Source organism: Piliocolobus tephrosceles, chromosome 6, assembly GCF_002776525.5.
Source record: "Piliocolobus tephrosceles isolate RC106 chromosome 6, ASM277652v3, whole genome shotgun sequence".
Classification (NCBI taxonomy): Eukaryota; Metazoa; Chordata; class Mammalia; order Primates; family Cercopithecidae; genus Piliocolobus; species Piliocolobus tephrosceles.
Window position 1 is genome coordinate 95,943,707 of NC_045439.1, and position 25,418 is coordinate 95,969,124.

A 25,418-nucleotide genomic window follows, 5' to 3' on the forward strand; every position below is an offset into this window, starting at 1 on the left:
TTGAAATTGTCTTCTAATATGTTTATTTCTGCCACAAGACAGTAAACTGCCTTCCCCCCAACCCTAAACATTTCTTTTTATTTGGATACTCCCCAGTATTTAGCCAGATGCTTAACTAGTAGAAAAAATAATTTGATTGACTAGCGATTTATGACCTATAGTGATGCAGTGCATCCTTGACCCTTGCTCTAAGCTACCAGGGCAGATAATTCAGTGATTATCACTAATTAATTGTTCATTAGAACAGCTATTTCTTCCCAGTTTCAACACACAGAGACAACATAATTATCTAAGCCTAGAATCTAATAATCGAAGGAGACACTGGAAGTTATCTAGTCCAGCCCTCACTTCCCTCTCTGTGCAGATACCTTTTCTGTAATATCTTGACATAGTCATTCTCTGTTCCAAAACCCTTCTGGTAAAGTGATAGTCACTACTTTATGGGGCACCCAACCTATTGCCAAGAAGCCCTGTTTTAGTGAAGCTCTGTAGCTCACACTCACTGGTCTTTGTTCTGCCCCTGAAACAGCACAGAGGGAATCTGTGACCGTCTTTAGGCACATTTTCTTTGAGCTCCTCAGTAAGCTGAATGTATCTCAGATGTTTTGACTGTCGTGACCCCATTACTACGTACACATTTTTGTTTATCAGTGTTCTACTTTAGATATTATTTAGGAACAAGTACAATCCCAAAGGTGTGGTCTGGATGGCACATAGTGACAGGACTGTTCCCGTTTTGGATGCCAGTGTACTATTTACTAATAGAGACTAAAACTATTAGTGTTTCTTTGGTTTTGTCATCACCTTGTACTATCAGTTCCTCTTGAATTTGCTTCCCCCAAAACCTCCAAGTAGAGTTCTCTTTAACTCCTAGATAGCCAGGTTTCCTGCCCTGTCCCTCATCACTTAGTGTCACCTACAAATTTGATAAAGCATGCCTACCTGGTTGTCCAAATAACACATTAACTTGCTTACAAAAACAGAGATGCATGACTTTTATCTTTTTTTTTTCTTCTGAAACGAAGTCGCTCTGTGTCACCTGGGCTGGAGTGCAGTGGCGCGATCTTGGCTCACTGCAGCCTCCGTCTCCCAGGTCCAAGCGATTCTCCTGCCTCAGCCTCCCAAGTAGCTAGGATTGCAGGCACCTATCACCAAGCCTGGCTAATTTTTTGTATTTTTAGTAGAGATGGGGTTTTACTATGTTGGCCAGGCTGTTCTCAAACTCCTGGCCTCAGGTGCTCCTCCTGCCTCAGCCTCCCAAAGCGCTGGGATTACAGGCTTGAGCCACCATGCCTGGCCATGACTTTTATCTTTAGAACTTCTTAGGGCCAGGCCCAGTGGCTCACGCCTATAATCCCAGCACTTTGGGAGGCTGAGGCAGGTGGATCACAAAGTCAGGAGATGGAGACCATCCTGGCTAACACGGTGAAACCTCATTTCTACTAAAAATACAAAAAAAAAAAAAAAAATTAGCCAGGCATGGTGGCACATGCCTGTAGTCCCAGCTACTCAAGAGGCTGAAGCAGGAGAATCGCTTGAACCTGGGAGGCAGAGGTTGCAAAAACTTCTTTTTTTTTTTTTGAAATGAAGTTTCATATGGAAGCTCATATCCACTCAGTAATGGACTTGGGTTCTTGGTTTCACCATCTACAAATCCCTTTAACCGTATGGTACCCAGTCACATGTCACTTTTGTTTACAAAGTTAATAGCCTGGGCAACATGCCAAAACCCCATCTTTACAAAAAATAAACCGGGCTTGGTGGCATGTGCCTGCAGTCCCAGCTACTTGGTGGGAGGGTAAGGTGTGAGGATTGCTTGAGCTCAGGAGGCGGAGGTTGAAGTGAGCTGAGATCATGCCACTGCACTACAGGCTGGGCAACAGAACGAAAACCTATCTCAAACAACACAAAACAAAAAAGCAAAGTTAATAAGAGAGAGTATCTTGCTTATTTCAAGCTACTAAGTTTTTAGGCTCCCTCCATATACCAAGGTAGTATTTCTGTCACAGACCCCTCCCTCTGGCCTGCCAGGGTCCCTGTTCTAGTTACTGAACTGAAAACAGATTCTAAATGATATATTTTTCCACTTTGGCACATTATGCCCCCAATTTAAGAGCTATTTATGGTAAGAAAAGTTAAATTATATTTCTGTTATTACTCAGTAGAACCTGTAAGTTTAAAACAAACCGCATCACATAGTTGCTAGTAAAAGACTTTGGATTTTGAAGACAAAAGAAAAAAAATTCCCTAACTACTACGAGGAAAACATTACCGTTCAGGTATCTAAATAGAAGTAGAATATGTTTCTAAATCATCCTTTTATCTTTCTGTACCTAATATAAACATGGTAGATGCATGATTGTCCTGTAGGAGCTCTATCAACCTAGAATTGGAGTAGCAGAACTACTAATTAGACTGTGTCCTTTATAGCTTCTTGATATTGAAAAAAAGAAATAAACAAGAAGGAAAGGAAAAGAAAAGAGTGAGAGAGAGATTTAAAAGACTGGTTGCTGGGGTGAAAAGGAAGTGGTTCTTTTTGTTTTTTGTTTTATTTTCAATATTGGTGAATAAATTCTCTTTTTCAGAATGTGAGAACTTCCTGGATGTTAGACTGGGCAGAGAGTGTACCTCAAAACAAGGTGTACTTAAAAGAGAATCTGGGAGTGATTCTGACCTCTTTCATTCACCCAGTGATGACATGGACAGCATCGTCTTCCCAAAGGTATTGTGTGAACCTTGCTTTCATTTTTGTCCCATGGCTTTCGTGTTCCTATTTGGATTTCCCAAACTCTTTTCCACTTTTTCCCACTCTTGTGCTCATTGTCTTCCCAAGACATGTTGTTTCCCTAAATATGTAACTCCTGCTAGTAAGTTGTGATCCAGCTAGCCTTGTAGGGCCTCACTCACTCTGAGAGGCGTGTAAATGTTCTCTTGGAGAAGGAAACGCCAGATTACCAGGGTTTAGAAAAAGGCATTGGGCTGGGCATGGTGGCTCATGCCTGTAATCCCAACACTTTAGGAGGCTGAGGTGGGTGGACCCCATGAGGTCAGGAGTTCGAGACCAGCCTGGCCAACATGGTGAAACCCCGTCTCTACTAAAAATATAAAAATTAGCTGGAGGTGTTCACTTGAACCCAGGAGGTGGAAGTTGCAGTAGGTCAGGTTTGCGCCACTGAACTCCAACCTGGGTCGAAAGAACGAGACTCTTCCCCAAAAACAAAAAAAAAAAAAAAGGGAAAGAAAAAAGCGTTGGCCAAAGTGATTTAATGTGAAATTGTGGCTAGTTAAATGCAGATTTTGAAGCTCACATAGGAGTCAAAAGAAATGGAAGTTCCTTTAGAATTAATTAAGTCAGATGACAGTAAACACTTCTCAGTGGGCAGCAAGGACCGCAGCTCAGACTATATGATGTCATATGTATAAACCAGCTGTAGAGTCATTTCTGGTTAATGTGTTTAGGCCTGAAGCTTCCTGTTGAGTGTGGTCATACCACTTATCGTCATCTAGCCTGCTTAATTGGAACTTTCTAGATCTCTGCGATGGAGCCCTTCCACATGAATCAGCTCACGTTTGCATATAATTTGAGACTGTCTAAGGGAGGTGGGGAATGGGGGCAGTTTGCTTTCTTTTGCTTATGTTTGTTTCTAGTTGCAGCAAGTTCTGTTTTGTTCCTCTGAGAGGAATAGAGGGCTTTCCCACAGCAGAGATGGCAAATGCTACCCAATTATATGCCACAAGTGGTTTTCTTAATGGTAAGGAGGTGAAGAGGCAGAAACACTGTTGCGTCTACCAAGGCGGTTCCTTCTAGTTTTATAATGAGCTCGGAGAAGTGGTGAGGGTAATTGTGTTAGTGGGTGATTAAGTTGTCCAAGATGGTGAATGATGCTGTGTAGAAGTTACAAGAATAGGCCAGGTGTGGTGGCTCATGCATGTAATCCCAGCACTTTGGGAGGCCACGGTGGATCACTTGAGGTCAGGAGTTCGAGACCAGTCTGGAAATGGTGAAAACCCATCTCTACTAAACATATAAAAAAAATTAGCTGGGCATGGTGGCGTGTGCCTGTAATCTCAGCTACTTGGGAGGCTGAGGCAGGAGGATTGCTTGAACCCAGGAGGTGGAGGCTGAAGCGAGCCGAGATTGCACCACTGCACTCCAACCTGGGCAACAGGACTGAAACTCTGTCTCAAAAATAAAAATAAAATAAAATGAAAAAAGAGACGTTACAAGAATAGAGACCTAAAGATTTGGGAATCAGGAGCATATCAATGCCTCTGTGAATGTACCCTGTGTACCTTCCTTTCATTTTTGGCCTTCCCTAAGGCCAAAATGAGCCACCACACCTGGCCTATTCTTGTAACTTCTACACAGCATTTTTATCTTGAGCACATTGTCTTTCCAAGTTCCTTGGAAAGACTTATTTAATATGATGCAACCTTAAGGATTTCTATCATTGTTACTCATAGTGACTTGACAAAAAATTCTATGAAGTAAAAACTCCACATTTAGAAGATCTGCCTTTCTCTTTTTACGTAGGAAAAGAGAAATCAATAGTTTTATTTTATTTAAAATTTATATTTTATTTTATAATATCAGAGTTTAGGTAATTTCCACTGTGACTTTGAGGTTTTAATTGTAAGGAATTCTATTCCCCGCAAGGGGAATACCATTCTGAAGATATGTGTCGCTAAAAACATACTGAGATAAACAGATTAGGTAGTATCTCTAAGTTCCAGCTTTAAAATGGGATCATTGATAATCACTGAAACTAGGTCATGGATATACAGATATTTGTTAAACATTTATATATGTTAGAAAATTTTAATGTAAAAAGTTTTTTTTAAAAAACTGAAGTGTCTTCATTAAGAAATACTTGCTTGCAACCTCCTAGGTGCATGACAGCTTGTACCTGAATATTACCATCTCTGCAGACTCAGAGTTACTTCTGGTCACTTAACTGAATGGTTTTCCTAGCTGAGGTTAATTAGAATTTTCTATATTTCTCCTTCTTAGTTTCCCAGAACCATTTACGAAATTGCTCATATAAATGACCTGTGCTAGATTTGGGAGTTTTTTTTTTTTTTTCCAAGAATGCTAGACAGACATAATTTTTTAAAGTTGAAGGAGGCCAGGCATGGAGGATCTTAGCATTTGGGGAGGCTAAGGCAGGAGGATCACTTGAGTCAAGGAGTTTGAGATCATCCTGAGCCAACATAATGGGACTTGTCTCTACAAAAAATACAAAAATTAGCCGGACATGGTGGTGCACACCTGTGGTCCCAGCTATTCGGGAGGCTGAGGTGGGAGGATCACTTAAGTCCAGGAGGTTAAGGCTTTAGTGAGCCATGATGGCGCCACTACATTCCAGCCTGGGCGACAGAGCAAGACCCTGTCTCAAAAGTAAATAAGTAAATAACACCTACATTTTATACCAGACTACTTAGGGAAAACCAGAAACGGCAGGTTCACCTTCACCTCTTCATGCGTGCTTGAGAATGTCTGAATGGCCTGAGAAGAGATGGGGAGGATTTTTCTCTTAGTGTTTTTGCTCTACCAAAGTAGCCTGTGACCAGGAGAGGTTTTGCAATAAATGTTTGCTCTAGCATTAATGAAACCAAGGGCTGACTTACAAAAAGGAGAGAGATAAACTAATATTGACAGGATACTTACTGTACAGTAGGTACTGAACTAAATTTTTAAAATATTTGATCTCAGTTTGTTGCCCATCAACCCTGATGAGTAGGTGGTTTTATGCTCTTGAGGAAATAGAGGCACTGATGGGTAAAGAAATGTATCCAAAATTATTTAGTGGGTGAGCAGCCAGCTTGAGGTTTGCATCTAGGCCTGACTCTAAAATCCATTCATTTTTTTATTCTCAACCTCTCCAAACCTGCTCTAATAGCCAGTGATTAAATAAAAGTGTGGCACTGGCAGATAGGCCATCAGCTGCTTCCTTAAAAGTCGTCCTCAGTGGTCATCCGCAGAGGGTGCTATGCAAAATATCAAAATGTCTTGCAGTTTGTTCCCAGGTTCTAACCCTCTTCTCCTTCTCTAAAAAATAATCTGTAGGCAAGAGATTGCAACATCTTTTTCTGTGAACCATGAGTGGTACATGAGGTCACTTGTTCAGCCATTTGTGTGGCTCTGGCCTCACAGAGGTCTTTAACAGCCCGTAATGTTTGTTGTGACCTTTTCACCTTAACCCTGTCTTTCCATTCAGTATGCCTCCTGGTAAATGACTTTTTAGTGAGTGTTATGAGCTTCATGTTTATTCTCATGAATATGTATGAGTTCCTAATGTCTTTAATCAACAGCATACAATTTAGATTTTGTTTTTAAAGTGAAAAGAAATCCTAGGATTCTTTTTGGCACTAGTACGATTATAAAATATAATGATCTAGGCCACTCTGCTATCCAAAAGGATAATTAAAGGCTACAGGAAATATTAATAGTTGCTGCCTCTCTTCCCAAAGAGAGGTAAATCAAAGCCCTTCCATGTATTTTTTTCCCCAGGTTAGTTAGAAGATGTATCTACAATTGATTTTTAAAAAATCAAAATGAATTATGTAAGATACAAAACCTAAAGGGAACATCCTTCTTTAATGTGTTGTAGTTTTTCTCAGGTCCTTGATCCCCAAGCCAAAAAAATTACTTAAAAAAAAAAACCAAAAAACCTTTTTGAGATAAAAGTAAATGTAAGCCAGGCACGCTGGTTCACACTTGTAATCCCAACACTTTGGGAGGCTGAAGTGGAAGGACTGCTTGAGTCCAGGAGATTGAAACTAGCCTGGGCAACAAAGTGAGAACCTGTCTCTACTAAAAAATTTAAAAATTAGCCAGGCATGGTGGCACACGTCTGTAGTCCCAGCTACTTGGGAGGCAGAGGCGAGAGGATCACTTGGACCTTAAAGTTCAATGCTGCAATGAGCTGTGATTGTGCAACTGCACTCCAGCCTGGGCAACAGAGGGAAACACTGTCTTAAAAATAAATAAAAGTAAATGTATTTACAGAATCCTAATTAAGAAAACTACAATTGCAGCTGGGTGTGGTGGCTTATGCCTGTAATCCCAGCACTTTGAGAGGCCAAGGCAGGCGGATCACTGGCAGTCAGGAGTTCAAGACCAGCCTGGCCAACATGGTGAAACCCCATCTCTACTAAAAATACAAAAATTAACTGGGCGTGGTGGCAGGCACCTGTAATCCCAGCTACTCGGGAGGCTAAGGCAGAAGAATTGCTTGAACCTGGGAGGTGGAGGTTGCAGTGAGCTGAGATCGTGCCACTGTACTCCAGCCGGGGCGACAGAGTGATACTCCATCTCAAAAACAAAAAAAAAAAAAAAAAAAGGAAACTACAATTGCCTATGCACAAATTATTACAAATTTTAAACTGTGAACCAGTGGTAATGCTTGTAATCAGGTACTTTTCTTAAAATATTGAACATACATGGATTAAGTGGTTGGCGTGTGTTAGGTGTTTAAAAGGTGAACTGTTCTTTTCCAAGGTCCATAGTAGAGTGCCTTGTGTATTATTATAAATAATAATAATAAATATTTGGGAATAAATGGAGATTAAATGACTAGTATTTTGGCAGTATTAAGCATGATTTCTTCAAGTGTAGTAACAAGATATAAAGTATGCAGCAGTTTTTGTAATTCTATGTATATAATGTTTATACCTCTGTATACACTTATGTGTCCATACCTGTATAATGTAACTCTGGCTGAGAAAGCCAGTCAGGCATTTTCCCCAACATTTTATTAAGAAAATATTGAAGCATATAGAACACTTGGAGAGTTGTACAGTGAACACCCATATACCCACTACTTAGATCCTACAATTAACTTTTAATTGTATTTGCTCTATTATGTAACTATATATCTGTCCATCCTTCTGTCCACCCACTTTGCCTAAATTCTTTGAGGTAAGTTACAGATATCAATATACTTCACCTCTGAACACTTAGAATTCAATATTTGTTTATAGGCTGATTAGGTTTTTTGGTAAAATTTATATACAGTGAAATGCACAATCTTGAGGGTACCAGTCAGTGACTTTTAAAAAAAACTGTAATGACCGCTTCACGAATGTGTGCATCATCCTTGCACAGAGGCCATGGTAATCTTCTGTGCATCGTCCCAATTTAGCATATGTGCTATCAAAGTGAGCACCCATCGGTGACTTTTGATAGAAGCCTTCATTCACCTTTGTACCCAGCCTGCAACAGGATACAGACTATAAGCATTGCTTTGGAGTTGCCTCATGTCTTTTCTCAGTCAGTCTCCATTCACACCCTCTCAAGGCAACAGCTGTCCTAATTGTTTTCCCACCACAGATTAGTTTTCTCTGTTTCAGAACTTCGTATAAATGGAATCTAAATAATATCATTTCTCTTGAGTAAATACCTAGAATTCAAATTGTTAGATTATATGGTAGGTATAGGTTTAATTTGCTACGAAACAGATCTTTTCCCAAGTGGTTGTACCATTTTACATTTTCACCAGTGATGTTTTGTTTTCCTTTTTCAAGTAATAACCACCAATTCATAGTAAGAGCTGCATAGTGCAGTAAAAATACTGAGTATAAGAGTATTATGCTGTGTGAACTTCATTCTTACCAGATGCACAAGACTGTAGAAATCATGTAGTTTCAGTGAGATCAGAGTTAAAAGCACATATTAGGAAGAAAGGCTTTGTGTTGAGAATATATTCTAGACAGAGCTCTTTGTTTTGAAAATATGTATAAATAGGCCACCAAAGATTTTCCCACCTTATTTTAATGAGTCTCGAAAGGGTAGATGGTTGCTTTATAAACTTCAGATTGGTAAAGTGCCAGAGAGATAGCAGACCTTTTTTTTCAAGGCAAAATCCTTCCAAGATTAGATGCCAGTGAAGAAGCACCTATACAACTGTCTGTGAGTTATTTCCAAACTGAGAAGAGCTAACTTGTAAGAAGGCTGTATGACAAATTAATAAATGGAAACTTTAACTCAACATTTTTGTTTGCTTTGAAGCCTTTCTTGTGTGTTTTAGAGCAGACTTTTTACACATTTTGCTTTATTGATGTTCATTCTGTTTGTCCCTTGATATTATTTTGAGAATTAGACATTTAGGCAGCTAAGGGTGAGTATGTTAGCTTCCTAGGGCTGCTGTAACAAATTACTGGAAGTGGGGTGGCTCTAAACAACAGGAACTTACTTGGTCCCAGTTCTGAAGGCTGGAGATCCTAATCATTGTGTCAGTGGGGCTGCTTTCCTTCTGTAGGCTCTGAGAGAAAATGGCCTCTGTCCTAGTCTCTGGTGCTTGTTCACAGTCCTTGGTGTTCCTTGGGTTGTAGATGCTGCACTCTAATCTCTTCCTCTGTCTTCACGTGGTATTCTCTCCTGTGTGTCGTTTTGTGTCTCTTCTCCTCTTGCAAGGACACCATTCATTTTGGATCTGGGGACATTTTGGATCCACCCTACTCCAGTATAACCTCATCTTAACTAATTACATCTGCAAAGACCCTCTTTCCAAATAAGGTCACATTCTGAGAAGGACGTGTATCTGAGGAGGACACTATTCAACCCAGTACAGTGAGAAAGCCGAGACATTCACAAGACCATTTACATTGTCCTTGTCCATGGAGAGTTGCTCCGTGAATAGGACCCCCTTAGGAAGCCCCCGAATCCCTCACTCACTTAAAAAGCATAGTCAGTTATTTCATTTTAAAATAATACCTACCACAATTTAGAATTTACTTGGTGAACCATAGTTTTATTTTACAGAGTGACCCAGTGAAGGGACTTTTCTAATACTGACTTTGATGTCTTGTTCTTACAGGATTTTAAAAAGATGATTGAGATACCAGAATAGGGCAGTTTGAGTTGAAATCAGCCTGGGTTCAAATCTTGACTCTGCTGCTCATGCCTGAGTCCATTGGAAAATCTGGGCCTCAGTTTGATCTGTCTGGTGATCCCCATGCATCTTCTCTCTCATTCACATCTCATACATTACTTAAAAAACAATCTAGGAAACTGGATTCCACAGAACTGGAAAAAGAAAGCCTTCTTATTAGCTTGTGAGATCAAGCCCAAAAGGTAGAAAGGGTGCTTTTAGAAGGTAGTGTGCTTTTGAAATATTACGTCAAACCTTTAAAAAGAGTCTCCTTATAGTATAGAGCTTGTTTTCTATTCCAAAGCCAAAAGATTTTCATAATGTTTTTCTCTTTCTTGAAGAACCATAAGTTTTTTTACCCTAAATTAAAATATTGAGTAGGCTAATTAGGAAAATATTGTGAAAAGGGGAAAAAGAATTACAAAATGCCTTTCCCTGTTCCCTGCCCCCATCCCATAAGAGTGCGAAATAGCTATTAAGACAGTGCCCACATCTTAAGTATGATCAAGCATCTCTTAGACACTTCTTTTGGTCTTTTGGGTACCATGAAGCTCATCTTTCCCTCACCCATCAAATTCTGTGTTCTGGTGTCTACCTCCCTTGCTCCCTCTCGGGTTCAAGAGATTTTCCTGCCTCAGTCTCCCCAGTAGCTGGGATTACAGGCGTGAGCCACCGTGCCTGGCCACTGGTATGTTTTGACAAGTGGAAAATGTCAGGCTACTAGAACAAAGTTACACAGAACCTGTTAGGCAGAGGTTAGCCAGGAAAGAGCATCATCACTTTATCAAAGACCTCATTGCCAGGACTGATTATTTAATGTATGATTTGGCCTCATAACACTCAGCCAGTTCTCAGTGAAATGAGAAAAATGTATAGCTTTCTTCCATTTAGATATTTGTAAAAGTACTTAGGCATTTGTGGCAAACTTTAGGAGGGGTCATAAGCTATTCCACATTTTTCAGAAGGCCACTAAAAACAACCGCAGAGTTGCTTTTGGAATGTTAATTTCAGCACATTATTATTGTAGCCAAGCAGACTGCTTTGTTTTCAGTTAAAGCTTGTAAAAAAAAAAATTAAATCTAACACATTATGAATTTAGTTTTCATATACAAAAAAACCCGGAGACAAATGGATTCCCTTCATTGCAGTTGGTGATATTGACTGAAAGAACTAACGTAAATTTGATCTTTTTCCTCTTAAAGAAAGAAAAGAAATGGGCTGGTCACAGTGGCTCAAACCTTTATCCCAGCACTTTGGGAAGCCAAGGCAAGAAGATTGCTTGATCCCAGGAGTTCAAGACCATCCTGGGCAACATGGCGAAACCCTGTGTCTTAAAGAAATACACACAAAAAATTAGCTGAACATGCTGGCACTTGCTTCTAGTTCCAGCTACTCAGGAGGCTGAGGTGGGAGGATTGCTTGCGTCCAGGAGGTCAAGGCTGCAGTAAGCCATGATTTCACCATTGCACTCCAGCCTGGGTGACACAGTGAGATCCTGTCTCAAATTGGAAGAAAAAGAAAAGAAAGAAAAAATGATGTACTTCTAGTCTAGTACCTCTAGTAAAAGGTATAAAGAGGATAGACCTAGGCCAGGTGGGGTGGCTCACACCTGTAATACCAGCATTTTGGGAGGCTGAGATGGGTGGATCACTTGAAGTCAGGAGTTAGAGACCAGCCTGGCCAGCATGGTGAAACCCTGTCTCTACTAAAAATAAAAAAATTAGCCAGGTGTGGTGGTGCATGCCTGTAATTCCAGCTACTTGGGAGGCTGAAGCAGGATAATCTCTTGAATTCGGGAGGCAGAGGTTGTGGTGAGCTGAGACGGAGCCACTGTACTCCAGCCTGGGCAACAAAGTGAGACTCTGTCTCAAAAACAAACAAACAAAAAGAGGGTAGATCTAGACTGTTTCTTTTCTAGAGTCCAGGGAGATTTGAATCCAACTGTGATCATCCTATTAAAAAAACAAGTCTCTGAGGCCAATCATGATCTTGCCTGCCTGGAGCCCACTGAGAAGCCATTAGCTTGATCTAGAATAACTGAGGCTATCTGATTGGCCCTGCTGGCTTCAACCATATGTGCTTTCTCTCCATTACAGCCGGAGGAAGAGCAGTTGACCTGTGATATCACCGGATCCAGTTCATCCACTGATGACACGGCTTCACTGGACCGACATTCTTCTCATGGCAGTGATGTGTCTCTCTCCCAGATTTTAAAGCCAAACAGGTCAAGAGATCGGCAAAGCCTTGATGGATTCTACAGCCATGGGATGGGAGCTGAGGGTCGAGAAAGTGAGAGTGAGCCTGCTGACCCAGGCGACATGGAGGAGGAGGAGATGGACAGTATCACTGAAGTGCCTGCAAACTGCTCTGTCCTGAGGAGCTCCATGCGCTCTCTTTCCCCCTTCCGGAGGCACAGCTGGGGGCCTGGGAAAAATGCAGCCAGCGATGCAGAAATGAACCACCGGAGGTGAGATGGGAGGCAGTTTGTTTAGTGTCTCAGTGTGTGCTTGCTTTTGAAAAGCTTCTGATTTGTGTTATTGTTGGTAAAAGAATTTAGGAGACCCCATAGTATAGAAGAAAGAATATAGGCTTTGGAATCAGGAAAATCTGTGTTCAGACCCCAGCTCCATAATTTACCATGTAAATGACCTTGGGCAAGTCACCTGACCCCTCTAAGCTTTAATTTTCTCATCTGTAAAATACCTTCATTATTATTTTTAATAATACAGTGAAATGTGATTGTCATATAGTGAGTGTTTAGTAAATGGGAACATTTATTCTTACCACATTAATGAAACTTATGAATGAGAAAATATTGGAGGCAGTAGTTTCATGTCAGCTTTGAATTAAGAAACAAACATGAAGTCTTACAGTCAGTCTAGTACTGAACTGAGATTAGAACTCTACTTATTTTCATCCTGCATAATGTCATGGGATCTCCTGTTTGAATTTATTGCTAAGGCTTACCTAGGACCATTGTCCTAATACCTCTGAAGATAATGGAATGAGAGTGAGGTTTTAATTAATTTGACTAATTCTTATAGTGTTACCTGCATGTAGTATAACCTGAATTTTAAAGTGTTAAGAAAAACCCCTTTAAAGCTTTGACTGGTAATTTTTTTCTGGTTCTTTAATAATTTAATAAACTTCATAACTTTTGCCATCTGATTAACTCCTTGGAGCAAGGGGAGGAGCAAAGTAGCCCTCCACAGAAATTGTCAGTCCCTTTTTGTCCTGATGTTTTTCTCATTCCACATTCCTTCATTCTCTTCCCTTTGCCATTTCTCTTTGAGCAGTGTCTCTCTCCCCAGTGTGGTGTCTGTATGTTTCATGCATTTGTATCCCATTTTGTTTCACCTGCAACACTGACCTCTTCACCATTCATTTTCAGTTCAATGCGAGCTCTTGGGGATGTTGTCAGGAGACCTCCCATTCATAGGAGAAGGTACAGAGTTCGTTAACTTGATGGACTAACCATGTCACCTCTGAGCGTATACTAACAAGCATCTCATTCTGCTTAATCCATGATTGGACCATCTACTTTTAAGTAATGTCCCATCTAATTCAGGCAAATAAAATATAGGTACTTATTAATTACCAATGTCCATTTTATATGAAATGGTTTCTTTAATTTGAAGTTTTATCCTATTTTATCTTTTTTAAAAATTGTTTTTAATTTTTTCAATCTTGTGCTTATTGGTGTTCAGATGACTGTGATAATAGGGTCTCACCCAGCTTTCTCTAGAAGAGTTTGAAGAATTGTCTATGTCATGCCTATTTAATGGACCCTAGGGAGTACTATTTTTTTCTTCTCCACAAAAGAAAAACCAGGAATGTGTGTGTGCTTGTATATAGGCCCTGAAATATTGTCAACACATTCTTTAATAATGTAATGAAAGACTTTATTACCAGGCCACCTGGCATTTTCCATTCCATTGTGGATGTAGTCATTTCTTAAAGCAAGTCAGAGGCATAAGTTCATCTCTTGGCCTTTGAATTCTTTAATTAGTATTTGTCAGGTAATATTTTGAAGCTAAAAATAAACGATTTTTAAGCTGAGAAGTAATTTCTAGTCAGATTGCTAATTCGCTTCAAATTTTGCATTGGATTTTCTTTAGAAGTCATTAGTGACCTTTTCTTCCACTGTTTAGAAAAATGTTTAGAAATCCAAAAATTAGGGTTATATTACTGCCAGTTTCTCATATTAGGAGGCATTTGTAAAGAAGTATTTTTAACTATTAGCTGAACCTGTTTTTTGGGAAGTAGGCGAATAGTGATCTTTCCGACTTTGTCTTTTCCAAGTGGATGCTTTCTTTAATTCCAGATTTTAGGCAAGAAATTGAGCTTAAATTCAAATGTTCTCATGAATTTCAGATAATCATGATTCCTATGCAATTGTTCTTCCATAAAATAAGTTGTTAAACAAGTTTTAACCCCATCTCTACTAAATGCTCTTCCGTAGAAGGTTCTTTGGAGGTACATTTGTCTGGGTCTTTATTAAAACTCTTCAATATGAGCTTTTTAAAAACATATCTTTGATGACAAAGTGGGAGACGACAGATTGCTGGATGCAGTCCGAGTTAGTGTATAGATGTGCCTGTCGTCAACAACTCCATCCAGTTTCATCCCTAGTGAAACTTACTTTTGTAGGAAGAATGGAATGTATAATTTAAAATTTTTTAAAATTGAAACATTACAACAAGTATTATAAGGCAGGGGGAGGGACATTTGTTGTTTTTTAATCTAGAACTTTCCAAATCTCAAAGCCAAAGAACTGCTAAATATTACCCCTACTAATTGAGAAATTGAGGAAATGATGATGCTTTCAAAAATATCCTTAATTATGAAAGGAGTTTTCTGTTACCAGAAAGGACAGACATTGTAGACCATCTGTAGCTGCCTTTCTGGTTCCTTAGAAAAGCTGTTACATCTTGGCTGAGCACAGTGGCTCACGCCTGTAATCCCAGCACTTTGGGAGGCTGAGCCAGATGGATTGCTTGAGCCCAGGAGTTTGAGACCAGCCTGGGAAACATGGTGAAACCTCATCTCTACTAAAAGCACAAAAATTAGCCAGGTGTGGTGGCACGCGCCTGTAATCCCAGCTACTCAGGAGGCTGAGGCAGGAGAATTGCTTGAACCCGGGAGGCAGAGGTTACAGTGAGCTGAGATCATGCCACTGCACTCCAGCCTGCGTGACAGAATGAGTCTGAGTCTTAAAAAAAAAAAAAAAAAAAAGCTATTATGTTTGTCTTCCTGCCTCCCTATCATTTTTCATTCTCTTCATGTTAAATCTCTTCACAGTATTCCACATAATTGTCATATCCTGAAAGTAAAGAAACATTTAAATCTGTAGAAGGAGATTATTTTTAAGAATGATGGTTTGGCAGTGTATGTTCAGTTACTGATGTGCCACATTCTGTTTCTAAAAAAAGAAGTTGGATATTAGGTAAAAATATGCTTGTTTATTAACTGGCGATTTAAAATTTAATAATGTCAAAGAACGGACTTCTGAGTCTTATGTGTGTTTGTAAAATATATATCTTCTCACACAAGTAAATTGTGTCAGTGTCATCCCGCTTACCAGAACAGCGAAATGTCTCCACTGTATTTTTACTTTCTGCTTCTGCACTTGTAAGCTTTATACCACTAATTTAATCTGATTTAAAATGCTTTATACTATTTAATTTTAAATGATATGGTAAAGATTTTTTTAAAGAGCCATAGGGGTAGCTCTTACATCCTCCCACCATTTTCCTTGTCTCCTTTCTCCAGCCAAAAACCCCACTTGACAACAAAACAAAATTATTAGATATATCCAATATATCTAATTTTTTTGGTGCCAGGCCTTCCCATCTGCAAGATTCTGGAGGGAGCCGAGTGGTTTTACTGTTGTCCACAAACTCTGCTTTTATCTCTTCTCAGAAAACAAAAGCACCTCACCTAGAACTTTATGGCCCAGGTAGCAGGGTATTTTTTAAATGATAGTTTTTGTTAATAAAAATCCTGACGTTTCCATGCAGTTTCCTTTATAGAGCACCCAATATTTTGAATTGATAATTGTTTTAGCTAGTGGTGTTTACTTAGCATTTCCAACCCCACATTTTCCGTCCCTGCTACTCGAGAATAGACACCCTTACTGGGATATTCAAGGAAGCAGATGATCAGATGGATTTTTTTTTTTAATCTTTCAGGAAAAATGGATACAAACTTAAAATTAAAAAGATACATTTCTAATTTAGTGCCATAGAATTCCTTTTTAAAAAATTTTTATTTTGGCCAGGCGCAGTGGCTCAAGCCTGTAGTCCCAGCACTTTGGGAGGCTGAGGTGGGTGGATCACTTGAGGTCAGGAGTTCGATACCAGCCTCACCAACATGGTGAAACCCCATCTCTACTAAAAATGCAAAATTAGCTGGGTGTGGTGGCACATGCCTGTAATCCCAGCTACTCAGGAGGCTGAGGCAGGAGAATCACTTGAACCCGGGAGACAGAGGTTGCGGTGAGCCAGGATCGCACCATTACACTCTAGCCTGGGCAACAAGAGTGAAACTCCATCTTGGGGGGGAATTTTCATTATCATTAAAATATAAGCAAATATTTAATCAGTGTTATATGCTTTATCTTTAACATAGTAGCCTCGTGAGGAGGGTTTGAAGATGGATGCCAGTGTTGACTAAGTATCTTATGCAAAATCTATTAATTGTCTGGTTTGGTTGGATCTGTAATGGAAACACATGAAAAAAAAACACTGATGACTCCATGAGTCCACCAGAGCACAGTTTGTCTCTGTCTCTTTCAAAAAGTCTAGGGTTAGCGATACTGTGGTAAGGGTGATGTGGGAGTATGGGATGTACTGAGAGATTGTTCCCAATGATGGAGTTTGAAACACCTCTCATGTCTGAAGAGTGAGCCACAGGTAGTTGCCACGGGTTCACTAGAAGGAATTTTTGGATTTCAGGTTGAACTGGTGATACTGTAAAGAACCCACAGTCTTTTCCACAGTGCTGTCTAGACAAGAATAAAACATTTTTAAGTTTCTATGGTTTTTATTCTAGCCTTTTTAAAAATTGTCAGTGTTACATTCCTAAATTTTTTGTTGATCAAATAAATCCGTCTGTCTCTTAACTATGCCCTTTGTTTTTAAACCTAATAACTCCATCCCTGTTTCCTCTTTTCTCCCTGCATTTCTGTTTCTGTCTTTGATGTCATCCCCAGTATGAGCTGGTGCCCCTCTGGTGTGCAGTACTCTGCTGGCCTAAGTGCTGACTTTAATTACAGAAGGTATGATATTGTTATGTGTCCAGCCACCAAATGGGGAACCATAAAATATGCCATCAGGGCTTTTGGCTTGGAGCTGGCGTCTGTGTGGCTGGGATGCATATGGCCAACCTGCTTTGTCTGTGAGCACAGCGTTTCATTGCCTCTGCTATGGGTGTCACTAACTCAACTGAGGGGATACAGCCTAAAAGTCAGGTGATGCATCCTGTGTGTCTCAAATGGCCATAGATTTGATGTTTTCTGCACAAATTTATCTCTCTCTGTCTTGGCCTGTCTTGATTTTCAAATCCTAGAAATTCTTGGATCCTGAAGAAAACAATCAAAGAACCAAGGCAGCAATAAGATGTACTAATTTCTATTATGCTTCTAAATCCACCAATCTATGTAGATTCCAAATTCAGAGGCTCCTTGTCGTTTCACATTCTTGTCTCAACTGAACAAACAGATTTGATTACTAAAACATTTTCAGGATTAAGTTTTGCAATAAGCATAGATCTGGTTTTCTTAGGCTTTTCAAGTAATTTCTTCTTCACTTAGCCCCTCTTCTTATCCCTGGTATTGAAAATGAGTTTTACAGGCCAGGTGTGGTGGCTCACACCTGTAATCCCAGTACTTTGGGAGGCTGAGGTGGGCAGATTACCTGAGGTCAGGCATTTGAGACCAGCCTGACCAACATGGTGAAACCCTGTCTCTACTAAAAATACAAAAATTAGCCAGACACAGTAGCAGGTACCTGTAATCTCAGCTACTTGGGAGGCTGAGGCCAGAGAACCACTTGAACCCGGGAGATGGAGGTAGCAGTGAGCCAAGATGAGGCCACTGCACTCCAGCCGGGGCAACAGAGATAGGCTCTGTCTCAGGAAAAAAAAAAAAGGAAAAGAAAGAAAATGAGGTTTACAGAGACAGTTACTTGTAGTTAGTCATGATTTCTATTATATTGAAGTAAGAAAAACATATCCCTTGTTTAATTTACCTACAAGAGAAAATAAAGATATATATGGCTTCATTTCATAATAAGTGACTTACAAAACCAAAATAAATAAATAAATAAAAATGTAAAAAAGCAAATACAAGTCCTGGACTGGTAGGTATGAACTTAATTGTAGCAATTTTCTGTACAGTTTTCCTTTAGTGGAGATAACTGAGTGGCTTCATTATACCTTCCAGTTGAATTCCAGCTCATTGTTAGCTGAGAACATCGTCAGCTACAGCTGTTTTGAGATCTTGGTTATTTTAAAGAAGTTTCCGCTGCAGTTGTAACATGTGAATTATTCTAGTTAGTAACCCAAGGAGGTTAAATCACTAACCTGTCTCTGTAGGCTTCTGCTTACTGAAAATGCTTTTCATTCTGCAAACCACAGAATCTTTCTCGGAGGAATCCTCTTTAAAATGGCAAATCCTGATTGCCTTTGTTCCCTTTACCAATATTCAGGCAAAAAATTACAGCTCTTTCTACTATTAGACCTGGTTGCTTTTTCAGCATTTGTTCATTAAGGTGTTATATGTGCCTGTTGCAACTAACAATTCTCGGGAAGTCTGTCAGCAGTTGTTTGGCCAGGTGTGCATAGAGTAGACGGTAACACTCATGAGTAACACTTGGGTTTTCTGGGGTGAAAGCATACCTGTAACATTATAAAGGTGAACTTGAACGTAAAATTATAAAGGTCCACTTAATGGACATAAGGGGAAGTTACCCAGTTTGCCTTCTGAAAGTTACTTAAGCTCATATTTTCTCTGTGAGATTTAATTACTTGGCGTTAGTATAGTTAGATTCACAAAGATTAATTAGATCAAGGAAAACATTTATAAAGTATCCAATAACTATGGTCTGTCTGTATAGTATATTGAAAAATATCTGAGAAGTGATCTTAGGTGGTTCAACATTTGGATAAATTTAATGGGGTAAGAAAATCTTAAGTGCAGTATTCTTTCTCAGTATTCCAAGAGCTGTGGAGGAAAGGTAGGTGGTATTCTTTGTGCCATGCCCTTTTAGACAGTTTTGCTAGCTGACATAGAAATAATACATGAACAAGGGAGATATACCCAAAGGGATTTTGTGTCCTTCTTTGTTTTTGAGACCCAGAAATAGAATGAATTAACTTTTGTGCCCTGTGTTCAGTTTCAGTCTAGAAGGCTTGACAGGAGGAGCTGGTGTCGGAAACAAGCCATCCTCATCTCTAGAAGTAAGCTCTGCAAATGCCAAAGAGCTCAGACACCCATTCGGTGGTGAGGAACGGGTTGACTCTTTGGTGTCACTTTCAGAAGAGGATCTGGAGTCAGGCCAGAGAGAACATAGGATGTTTGATCAGCAGGTAAGTCTTAAATATGTTTAATTTGGAAAAAATGTATTTCACGAAATGTGAACATAGAAGGCAAAGCTTCTGGTAGTATAAGGCTAGTAGCTATGATTACTTACCCATTTTATGATATACTTAATCTAGCACTAAACCAAGTTTTTAGCACTTAATTAAAAAGGGCCAGGCATGGTGGCTCATGCCTATAATCCCAGTGCTTTGGGAGGTTGAGGCAGGAGGATCACTTGAGCCCAGAAAACTCAAGACCAGCCTGGGCAACATAGCAAGACCCCCATCTCTACAAAAAATTTAAAAATTAGCTGGACATGGTGGCTTGTGCCTGAAGGCTGAGATAGGAGGATTACTTGAGACCAGGAGTTTAAGGCTGCATTGAGCCGTGATTGCACCGCTGCACTCCAGCCTGGGTGACAGAGCAAGACTCTGTCTCTAAAAAGAAAAAAGAAAAAAAAAATAAATGAAAAATGCCATTAATCTGCATAGATTTAAATATTCCATCAAGGCACACTTTTTAAAATTAGGAAAGTATCCAGGATATTAAATTGAGTTTTTCCTTCTTATCTGAGACTGTCTTTTACCATCTCAATAGTAAAATGAATCTTGAAATATGCTACATATCATTATTAATTTTCTCAGTTCTCTAAAACATACCCCAAGTTTCTCCTTTGTAGGAAAAAAAAACTTTCTTACTATACCTTCCAGGAAATGTCTGTTGATTCTCTCTCCTTCCTTTCCCTACCAGAATTCTTTTTTTTTTTTTTTTAATACTTTAAGTTTTAGGGTACATGTGCACAACATGGAGGTCTGTTACATAGGTATACATATGCCATGTTGGTTTGCTGCACCCATTAACTCATTATTTACATTAAGTATTTCTCCTAATACTATCTCTCTGCCAGTCCCCTACCCCATGACAGGCCCTGGTGTGTGATGTTCCCTGCCCTGTGTCCAGGTGTTTTCATTGTTCCATTCCCACCTGAGTGAGAACATGCGATTTGGTTTTCTATCCTTGTGATAGTTTGCTCAGAATGATGGTTTCCAGCTTCATCTATGTCCCTGCAAAGGACATGAACTCATCCTTTTTTATGGCTGCATAGTATTCCATGGTGTATATGTGCCACATTTACTTAATCCAGTCTATCACTGATGGACATTTGGGTTGGTTCCAAGTCTTTGCTATTGTTAACAGTGCTGCAGTAAGCATACATGTGCATGTGTCTTTCTAGTAGCATGATTTATAATCCTTTGGGTATATACCCAGTAATGGGATTGCTGGGTCAAATGGTATTTCTGGTTCTAGATCCTTGAGGAATTGCCACACTGTCTTCCACAATGGTTGAACTAGTTTACAGTCCCACCAACAGTGTAAAAGTGTTCCTATCTCTCCACATCCTCTCCAGCATCTGTTGTTTCCTGACTTTTTAATGATCACCATTCTAACTGGTGTAAGATGGTATCTCATTGTGGTTTTGATTTGCATTTCTCTAATGACCAGTGATGATGAGCATTTTTTCATATGTCTGTTGGCTGTATAAATGTCTTCTTTTGAGAAGTGTCTGTTCATATCCTTTCCCCACTTTTTGATGGGGTTGTTTGTTTTTTTTCTTGTAAATTTGTTTAAGTTCTTTGTAGATTCTGGATATTAGCCCTTTATCAGATGGGTAGATTGCAAAAATTTTCTCCCATTCTATAGGTTGCCTGTTCACTCTGATGCCTACCAGAATTCTTAAGAGAATATCCATGCTCCCTGCCTTCTCTTTATAAAATTTTACTTGTTTATTTACTTATTTAGAGACAGGGTCTCACTCTGTCACACAGACTGGAGTGCAGTGTTGCCATCACAGGTCACGGCAGCTTCAACTTCCCCACTTCAAGTGATCCTTCTGCCTCAGTCTCCCAAAGTGCTGGGATTACAGGTCTGAGCCACTGCTCCTGGCCCTTGCCTTCTCTTTATCACCACCTAATCATATCTTAACTTCTGCTGCTATCACTCTCTTGAAACTCCTGTCTTGAAGGTCATGGATTTCCTTGTCAGCCAAATCAAAGTGACTTCTTAGTTCTCATCTTCTGGTTGTCCTCAGTATCACTTACCACTTTTAACAATCCCTTGGGGGAGGTTTTGAGACTTTGAATTATATGCTTTTATAGCATTGTACCTTACTGCAAGTCTTTTCTCTTCCTCTTGGGCCAGGAGACTTTGATTAATTTATGAAAGCATTCTGGGATGCATCTTATTTCCTCCAAATGAAACATTTATAATTTTAAAAAAACTGTTTTTGAATAGATGACTGGAGTTTGGGGCAAAAATCTAATAATACATTTCTAGTTAAACAAAAATGTTGACAGCCTCTTCCTTGATTTGCTGAGTAGGACTTTGTGTAGAAGTTTAATTTTTTATTGTATCCTACTACAAAGTACTAACATGACCAAATTTTGCCCCTTTAAAATTTTTTTCTACTTGTTCTGATACTTCAGAAAGAGTTAGAAAAAATAAGAATTTTGCCCCTTTAAAAAATTTTGCCCCTTTAAAAAAATTTTCTACTTGTTCTGATACTTCAGAAAGAGTTAGAAAAAATAAGAATACGAGGAATATGCTTGTTGAAGCAAGTGATTTAGATTTACTCAGCCTAACGGTAACAGAAAAAGGAAGGAAAAAATAGGAACAATTCTTGGGTGGCTACTGAGCACAGCTTTGCTAACAGTAAATAAACCAGTGAAAAATCTTTAAAATAAATTGCATTTCTTTTTTTTGAGATGGAGTCTAGCTCTGTCGCCCGGGCTGGAGCGCAGTGGCCGGATCTCAGCTCACTGCAAGCTCCGCCTCCCGGGTTCACGCCATTCTCCTGCCTCAGCCTCCCGAGTAGCTGGGACTACAGGCGCCCGCCACCTCGCCTGGCTAGTTTTTTGTATTTTTTAGTAGAGACAGTGTTTCACCATGTTAGCCAGGATGGTCTCGATCTCCCAACCTCGTGATCCGCCCGTCTTGGCCTCCCAAAGTGCTGGGATTACAGGCTTGAGCCACCGCGCCCGGCCAATAAATTGCATTTCAAATGTATACAATCCTTTGGAAATCACGTGCAAGGTGAGGTAAAATACCAAAATTGTGGATTTGTAAACAATCATAGATCAAGACTGATATATCCCTTCAGATTCAGCTCAAGCTCATTTAAATGGCTTGCCTAAGGTCGTGTAAGTGGCTATTAGCTAAACAGTATTAAACTCAGAGTTCCTGGCTATTAATTTCACTGCTTCTTTCCAGGTTTTGGAGTAGGTGAATTTTAATGAGGAAATAAGAATGATTTAATTTTCTTAATATTGTTTATTTTCTGAGATGGATGTTTCCAGGAATTTGACAGATAACCCTGCATTTTAGTAAGACGTTGCTACCACTGATGTGTTTCTAAAAATGGACTATCTTTCTGAAGCGGACTTTCTGATTCAGTCTTTCTAGATTAAGTTGTTGTTTTAGTGCCTTGCTATGCTTAGCCTTCCTGGAATCTCTACTTAGCCATAGTTTTTATCTTGTATGGAACCTCAGAGTGGATATTTGAGCTGCTTGTATCATTCTGATCTGGATGAGTTGCCTGCAGCCAACTTCCTGTTAAAAGTCTCTGCCTTTCACTGAGGTCATTTCTTAGACCTCACAGTTGTATTTGAAACATAGCAACTGTTTGCCTCAGCTGCCATGGTTACACAGGAAACAAGCTCTAAATAATCAGAAGTCTGGCCTAATTGAGTCAAGTTCATGCTAGTAACGGATTCATTGCTTCTCTTTCAACATGTGTGAGTCATAAGGAGGCAGATTTCATTCTGTGAAGGGAAAGGATTAATGATAAAGTCAGTTAACAATTGGAATGGGCTCTTTTGTTTTTTTTTTTTGTTTTTTTTTTTGTTTTGAGACAGAGTCTCGCTCTGTAGCCGAGGCTAGAGTGCAGTGGCGCGATCTCGACCTTGCCTCACTGCAAGCTTCGCCTCCCGGGTTCACGCCATTCTCCTGCCTCAGCCTCCTGAGTAGCTGGGACTACAGGCGCCCGCCACCGCACCCGGCTAATTTTTTTGTATTTTTAGTAGAGATGGGATTTCACCGTGGTCTCGATCTCCTGACCTCATGATCCGCCCACCTCGGCCTCCCAAAGTGCTGGGATTACAAGCGTGCGCCACCGCGCCTGGCCAGGAATTGGCTCTTATCACCAGAAGTGTGCTAGTGGACACTAGACAACTGTCTTTCAGGGATATTGTACCAGGAACTTCTACAGGTGGTTGGATTACATGGTCTCAAAGCTGCTGTGAATTTACTGAGAGAGTTAAATTATCAAATTTCAGTTACCTTTATGTTCATGTAGGATCAGTATCATCTTAGAAGAGGATAGGGAAGAGATTTAGGCTTCTTTCCAGATACATTGTTGCTTTGTTTGTGACCTTAAAACACTTTACTTGAATCTCAATTTTCCAATTATTTAAAATCAGAGGCCAGGCCTGACGGTTCACGCCTATAATCCCAGCATTTTGGGAGGCTGAGGTGGGTGGATCAGTTGAGCTCAGGGGTTTAAGACCAGCCTGGCCAACATGGTGAAACCCTGTCTCTACCAAAAATACAAAAAATTAGCTGGGCGTGGTGGTGTGCGCCTGTAATCCCAGCTACTCAGGAGGCTGAGGCGAGAGAATCACTTGAACCCAGGAGGCGGACATTGCAGTGAGCCAAGATCATGCCACTGCACTCCAGCCTGGGCCACAGAGTCAGACTCTGTCTCAAAAATAAAAATAGGCTGGGCGTGGTGGCTCACGCCTGTAATCCCAACACTTTGGGAGGCCAAGGTGGGCGGATCACAAGGTCAGGAGTTTGAGACCTGCCTGACCAACATGGTGAAACCCCATCTCTACTAAAAATACAAAAATTAGCTGGGTGTGGTGGTGCGCACCTGTAATCCAAGCTACTCAGGAGGTTGAGGCAGGAGAATCGCTTGAACTGGGAGGCGGAAGTTGCAGTGAGTCAAGATTATGACATCAGCCAGGGTGACAGAGTGAGACTCTGTCTGAAAAAGTAATAATAATAAATAAAGTAAAATCAGAATACTGTTACCAATATTCTACTATATCTGTATGAAGGAGTATTTAGATTTTCAAAGAACAAGTATTGTATGTAGTTTGATATTTCCAGTGAAATTATTTTTATGTGATTATGCATCTAGCAGATATTTATTAAGTACTTACTAAGTTTGAAACATTGCTAGGTGCTATGAGGGATACAGAACCACTGTAAAGAATGGATACTCTAATGATCCCCATTTTACAGATGAGAAAACTAAGCCTCAGAAAAGCTAAGTAACTTTTCTGAAATTGAGCAGCTGTTAAGTAGCAGGAGCAGACTTTAACCTATGTCTGTCTGACCACAAGGCCTGTGCTCTCACCCACTTCTGTACTGCCTTATTTTACTATGTAGGTCTAATTATGAGGTTTTATGCTTATCTAGAAATATGAGAGCATATGCTTACAACCTGTTCTTTTTTACTTCACAGATATGTCACAGATCTAAGCAGCAGGGATTTAATTACTGTACATCAGCCATTTCCTCTCCATTGACAAAATCCATCTCATTAATGACAATCAGCCATCCTGGATTGGACAGTGAGTATACTACTTTTTTAAAAAATTAAATATATTAAATCTTAACCATTCTTCCTATTATTTTTCTCACTTTAAGGCCTAATAACATTACCTGCGAAAATTTGCTTGCTGCTGCTTTGAATGAATGGCTTAGCACTTAAACAGAAAAGGTGACATAGAGTTCATCATGAGATCTTCCTCCTTTTACTACCTAAAAATATCCGTAATACATTAAGTTTATTGTATTTGTGGGCACTTTTTCTTGTTTTTTGTTTTGAGATGGAGTCCTGCTCTGTCGCCCAGGCTGGAGAGCAGTGGCGCAATCTTGGCTCACTGCAAGCTCCACCTCCTGGG

The 25,418-nt window shown here is 39.8% G+C and overlaps 1 protein-coding gene and 1 non-coding gene across 12 annotated transcripts in view; one reads left to right on the top strand and one right to left on the bottom strand.

The window, feature by feature from the left end:
* AKAP13 (A-kinase anchoring protein 13) overlaps positions 1-25,418 on the top strand; it is a 362,601-nt gene that overhangs the window by 259,992 nt on the left and 77,191 nt on the right. For 7 of the 11 annotated variants that reach the window (XM_026448352.1, XM_026448348.1, XM_026448347.1 and 4 more), the window contains 6 exons: positions 2,586-2,722; positions 11,969-12,339; positions 13,264-13,317; positions 17,086-17,151; positions 19,268-19,460; positions 24,977-25,085. In XM_026448352.1, the coding sequence (XP_026304137.1) occupies positions 2,586-2,722; positions 11,969-12,339; positions 13,264-13,317; positions 17,086-17,151; positions 19,268-19,460; positions 24,977-25,085 (930 nt within the window). The remainder of the gene's footprint in view (positions 1-2,585; positions 2,723-11,968; positions 12,340-13,263; positions 13,318-17,085; positions 17,152-19,267; positions 19,461-24,976; positions 25,086-25,418) is intronic. The other 4 variants (XM_026448354.1, XM_026448351.1, XM_023187225.2 and 1 more) reach the window with 2 other exon arrangements.
* Positions 8,059-8,168, bottom strand: LOC111522951. The gene has a single exon (XR_002725385.1). It is a non-coding gene; the product is annotated as a U6 spliceosomal RNA (small nuclear RNA).